General features: G+C 45.7%; 1 protein-coding gene across 1 annotated transcript in view; it reads right to left on the reverse strand.

The window, feature by feature from the left end:
- Positions 1-5,914, reverse strand: part of agbl2 (AGBL carboxypeptidase 2) — a 60,152-nt gene that overhangs the window by 4,013 nt on the left and 50,225 nt on the right. Inside the window, exons 10-12 of the mRNA XM_043706450.1 lie at positions 5,554-5,654; positions 4,939-5,069; positions 2,676-2,742 (exon numbers count right to left, since the gene is read on the reverse strand). Coding sequence (XP_043562385.1) covers positions 2,676-2,742; positions 4,939-5,069; positions 5,554-5,654 — 299 coding nt within the window. The remainder of the gene's footprint in view (positions 1-2,675; positions 2,743-4,938; positions 5,070-5,553; positions 5,655-5,914) is intronic.

Below are 5,914 nucleotides of genomic sequence, written 5' to 3' on the forward strand. Positions count from 1 at the left end.
GCCCAGGACCTCCATGTCCTCGGCAGAGTGGGAGGGGGAATTGAAATGTTGGGCCATGGGGCGGAGTGGTTGATTGGTGCGGGTATCCCGGAGATGTTCCCTAAAGCGCTCTGCTAGGAGGCGTCCAGTCTCCCCAATGTAGACCTACAGTCCTTTCTTCATCTATCAACTTGGTCACTTCCTCAAAGAATTCTATTAAGTTGGTAAGGCACAATCTCCCCTGCACAAAACCATGTTGCCTATCACTGATAAGTCCATTCTTTTCCAAATATAAATAGATTTTATCCCTCGGTACCTTTTCCAGCAAATTTTCCATCACTGACGTCAGGCTCACTGGTCTGTAGTTACCCGGAATATCCCTACTACCCTTCTTGTACACAGGGACAACATGAGCAACCGTCCAGTCCTCCGGCACTTCACCTGTATTTCAGGAAGCCACAAAGATATCTGTCAGGGCCCCAGCTATTTCCACTCTTGCCTCCCTCAGCAACCTGGGATAGATCCCATCTGGTCCTGGGGATTTGTCCACCTTAATAATCTCTAGCCTACATCTTCCTTACTTATGTCAACGTGATCCAGACTAATCAAACTTGTATCTCCAATCTCAACATTCATCATGTCCCTCTCCTCAGTGAACACTGATGCAAAGTAATCATTCAGAATCTCATCCATTCTTTCAGACTCGACACACAGCCTTCCTTCCTTATCCTTTAGTGGACCAATCCTTTCTCTAGTTACCCACTTGTTTCTTACATAAGAATAAAATGCTTTGGGATTCTCCTTAATTCTGCTCGCTAAAGCTATTTCATGACCCCTTTTAGCCCGCTTGATTCCTCGTTTAAGACTTGTACTACTCTTCCGATATTCTTCCAGGGCCCGTTCTGTTCTTAGCTGCCTGGACCTTATGTATGCTTCCCTTTTCCTCTTGGCTGGTCATACAATTTCTCCCGTCATCCATGGTTCAGGAATCTTGCCCTTCCTATCCTTTGCCTTCAACGGGACATGCCTATCCTGCACTGCCGTTAACATATCTTTGAAAGCCTCCCATATCTCAAATGTGGACTTTCCTTCAAATTGCTGTGTACACTCCACACTTCCCAGCTCCTGCCTAATTTTGATATAATTGGTCTTGGTCCAGTTTAGTACTCTTCCCTTAGGATCACTCTCATCTTTGTCTACGAATATTCTAAAACTTACAGAATTGTGGTCACTGTTCCCAAAGAAATCCCCCACCGCAACTTCTAGCACCTGGCCTGGCTTATTCCCCGGCACCAGGTCCAATATAGCCCCTTCCCTCGTCTGACTATTGACATACTGCTCTAAAAGGCAAAGAGTTGGGACAAAAGGGGTCTTTTTCAGGGTGGCAGCTGGTGACTAGTAGAGTTATGCAGGGGACCATGTTGGGCACACAACTATTCATAGTATACATTGCCAATCTGGACAAGGGAACTGAGGGGATCGTTGCTAATTTTGCAGATGACATAAAGGTAATGGAGGGACAGGTAGTGTTGAGGAAGTGAAGAGCCTGCAGGAGGACTTGGAAAGGCTAGGAGAGTGAACGAAGAAGTGGCAGATGGAACACAGTGTGGGAAAGTGTGAGTTCATGCATTTTGGTGAGAAGAATAGAGGTACAGGTCGCTCTGTTGGGAATGTGTGTTTCGTCAATGCTAATTGGCTGTAATGCGATTGACGAATAGGCAGTGCTGTTTCTAAAGCACGAACTTTTAAAACATGTGTTGGCGATTACGCGATTACATCGTCAACACTTTAAGTGCTATTTTTATTGCATGGTTTTTATATAGCGTTGGGTCACATAAGAACACAACTATCGTGAAACAGCAGCACTACCTGTATAGACGATATCCTAAATGGGGAAAGGCTTTGGAAATCTGAAGTAAAAAAGGACTCACATTCAGGACAGTCTTAAGCTTAACATATAGGTTCAATTGGCAGTCGGGAAGGCTAATGCAATGTGAGCACTCATTTCAAGAGGGCAAGAGGAAAGGAAGAGTGATATACAGCTGAGACCATATAAGATTCTGCTCAGACTGCATTTGGAATATTGTGAGCAGTTTTGGGCCCTGTATCTAAGGAAGGACGTGCTACACTTGGAGGGGATCCAGAGGAGGCGAACAAAAATGATCCCAAGGATGAAGAGCTTCTCATATAAGGATTGGTTGAGGACGTTGGGTCTGTACTCCATGGAGTTTAGAAATGGGGAGAGGGTGGGTATCTGATTGGAACTTACAGGATACTGAGAGGCCTGGATAGAGTGGACGTGAACAAGATATTTACACTGGTAGGAGAGACCAGGACCTGATGGCACAGCCTTGGAGTCAAGGGACAATCCTTTTGAACTGAGATGAAGAGGAATTTCTTCAGGTGGTTAATTTGTGGAACTCAATGCCATATAGAGGCCAAGTCACTGAGTGTATTTAAGGGGATCAGGGTTACAGGGAAAAGGCAGGAGAATGGGGTTGAAAAACATATCAGCCACAATCATATGGTGGAGCAGATCTGACAGGCCAGATTGTCTAATCCTGCTCCTAAAGATCTCATGGTATTCTGTGGCATTGATGTTGTGACTGTGATTCCCATCCATTGAGACAGGTTCTAAATGACAAACACCGAATATAAACCGCATTCAGGAACTCAATCTTTATGTCGTCACTCACCTGCTCTGCAAGTCTCATTAGATGTGCTGGGGGCCCATCTGACTCTGAGCTGTCAGATCCACTGGTACTGGTCAAAAATAAAGTAAGAGAAGTCATGAGAAGCTGCTTACCAGAGAACAACAAGTGACCAATATATCCCTTCATTCAGTTACTCACACACAAATGGTCCCTTCTCAACTAACCACACAGTCCCTTCCTTATTTTATTTTTTGTGTGATGTGGGAATCTTGCTTGAGTCAGCATTTATTGCCATTCCTAGTTACCCTTGAGGTGGTGCTGGTAAGCTGCCTTCTTGAGTCCCTGCGGTCTATGTGCTATAGGTCGACCCATGAGCAGAGAGATTGAATTTGTCGCTCCACCGCGATCAACCTCAATAAAGACTGCTTTTCATATTTCCGGCAGGTCCTTCCTTTCTGAACAACATCCCAAGCTGGAACTCTGCTCAGACTGTTTAAAATCTTTATTTGGGATCTTATTTTGCCTTGGTCTGAGTCCACTCCCAGTGAAGGCCCTGTTGCCTATTCCACACAGGGGCTGATGCTCTCTGTCTCTCACAAAGTCCACTCACTCACTCGGATTGGAAATGGCCCCCTCCCTCTTTCACTTGGACTCCAGAAAATGGCAGAGTAAGTCGGGTGGGTTTATTAAACAGTCAACAGAAAAATGAACATTCTCTTTACAAATGGTCCAGTTACACCAATCACAGGCTTTAAGTATCTTTCAGATAACAAACAAGAATGGAAAACCAGGCCAGTTATATGGCGAGCATTTTCCTGCATACGATCACATTATGTTGAGTTTTATTTGGCAGGAGTTTCACTGTGAAGCTGAATTCTACAACTTACGAAACTCACTTCATTAATCACCATTAATTAATCATATCCCCTTTCAAACTCAATCAGACATGGAAGCTTCAGAAATGTGAAGTGATCCCTGACACAATAGGTTTACCGTATCCTGGGATATTCAACGTGCAGAGTGCAAGATTTTTATTCTTGTCAAGTTGATTATACTTAAGTCAATATGAGAGAAGTCACGATTGTAAGAATATCAGACCTGTATACTTCCCAGTACGATCCCCTCACCCCCAGGCCAAAATAACCAACCAGAGGACAGTCTTAGCACAGAATGGTCAGGAATGGCTGAAAATTTGATGGTGTGTACTGCACAGCTCAGTGGAGTTTAAAAGAGGAAGTGGTGTCTTGATTAAACCATATAATCTCGTGAGGGTCCTTGACAGCGTGGCTGTGGAGAGAATGTGGCCTCTTATGGGAGAATCATGAAGTAGGGGTTACTGTTTAAAAAATGAGGGCTCACCCAGTTTAAGCAGAGATGGGGCTTTCTTTTTCTCTCTGGGGCTTGAGAATGTTTTGGAACTCTCTTCCTGAAAAGGTGTTGGAGGCAGAGACCTTGAACATTTTTAAGGCAGTGTTGGGTAGATTCTTGACTTCTGAAGGGTCAGTGGACCTGAAACGTCAACTCAGCTTTCTCTCCACAGATGATGCCAGACTGGCTGAGTTCTCCCAGCTCCCCCTGGTATTTTTTTTTCCCTGCTGATATGAAAGTCACTTGGGGGCAGTTCTCAAGATTCAGTTTGTACAATGCTAGTTCAAATGTAGTGGCACATGTGCGTGTCCGTACGTTTCCACACACGCACACACGCACACGCACACACAGTCTATTCGTATTCACTCCTGGGAGAAAGTGAGGACTGCAGATGCTGGAGATCAGAGCTGAAAATGTGTTGCTGGAAAAGCAGGTTAGGAAGGTGGTGCTGAGTTCGAGGGATTTGACTGAGACAAGGTGGGGGGAGGGGAAATGAGGAAACTGGAGAAATCTGAGTTCATCCCTTGTGGTTGGAGGGTTCCTAGGCAGAAGATGAGGCGCTCTTCCTCCAACCGTCGTGTTGCTATGGTCTGGTGATGGAGGAGTCCAAGGACCTGCATGTCCTTGGTGGAGTGGGAGGGGGAGTTAAAGTGTTGGGCTACGGGGTGGTTGGGTTGGCTTTTGCCCGAAACGTCGATTTCGCTGCTCCCTGAATGCTGCCTGAACTGCTGTGCTCTTCCAGCACCACTATTCCAGAATCTGGTTTCCAGCATCTGCAGTCATTGTTTTTACCACCAAGACACATTGGCTTGCCAACAACTCCAATGTATGAAAATGTACATATCTCACTCTTTGGAACCACAAATAGTTAACAATGCATGTATCATTTTGATGGTCCATCTCAGCACTTGGTGCTATTTAGTTTGGGTGCTCATACCTGGACTCGAAGTCGGATATGGACATATCGCACAGGGACACATTGGGATCGTATTCCCGGCCTGACTTCTCCCAGCGTAGATGGAGCTCCCTTTGCAGCACTGTCCGTACCTCTTCCAAACACTGCTCAAACTGAATAGGGAGAGGACGAATATACGGCAATATGTAAATACAATCACACGTGTGTGTGTGTGTGTGTACCTCTCTGCATCTGTCTTTATTTCTGTGTTTGTGTGTAAATCTGCGATTGTGTATGTTTGTCCATTTATGTGCCCGTAGCCCACATCTAGTCCTTAAGAAGGGTTAAAACCCTAAACATTGCCTTTTCCACCTCCTGATGCTGCCTGGTTTCCTGTTTGTCTCCTTTGGATTCCAGCATCTGCAGATTTTCTTGTCTCTTTTTCAAACGCGTGTTGGCCACAGGTCCCATTCTGAAGTGTAGACTGTGTGTTGTATGTTGAATGTGAGTGCAGACAGCTCTATGGGTTCAGTAAAAGTTCCACAGACTGTCCTTTGTGCCACACCCAGAGGGGTGTGATTGAGATTACTGCTGTCCACAGTAAAGTAGCTATTTGGGATATTGAGTGGGGGCAATGCCGAGCAAGGTTCTGCTAACCTTTGAGCTGTCAGGGTCACAGAAGTCCAACAGGGTGTCACAGAAATGATAGCCCAGTGACTTGAGGTCTTCAATGCTGAAGTGAGTCCCTCTTCGTGGCCCTGATGAAACACACACAACTCTCAGCTTTCAATGAAGTGACACAGCACAGAATAGTCCAGCCCGCTCACACACTGTCACACTCACACACACACACCTCTACACACACTCCTCTACATACCTACACCCCTATACACACACACACACACGCACACACACCTCTACACACCTACACCCCTACACACACACCTCTACACACCTACACCCCTACACACACCTCTACACACCTACATCCCTACAAGGCCCCAAAGGAAACTTCCAT

This window comes from Chiloscyllium plagiosum, chromosome 16, assembly GCF_004010195.1.
Source record: "Chiloscyllium plagiosum isolate BGI_BamShark_2017 chromosome 16, ASM401019v2, whole genome shotgun sequence".
Lineage (NCBI taxonomy): Eukaryota > Metazoa > Chordata > Chondrichthyes > Orectolobiformes > Hemiscylliidae > Chiloscyllium > Chiloscyllium plagiosum.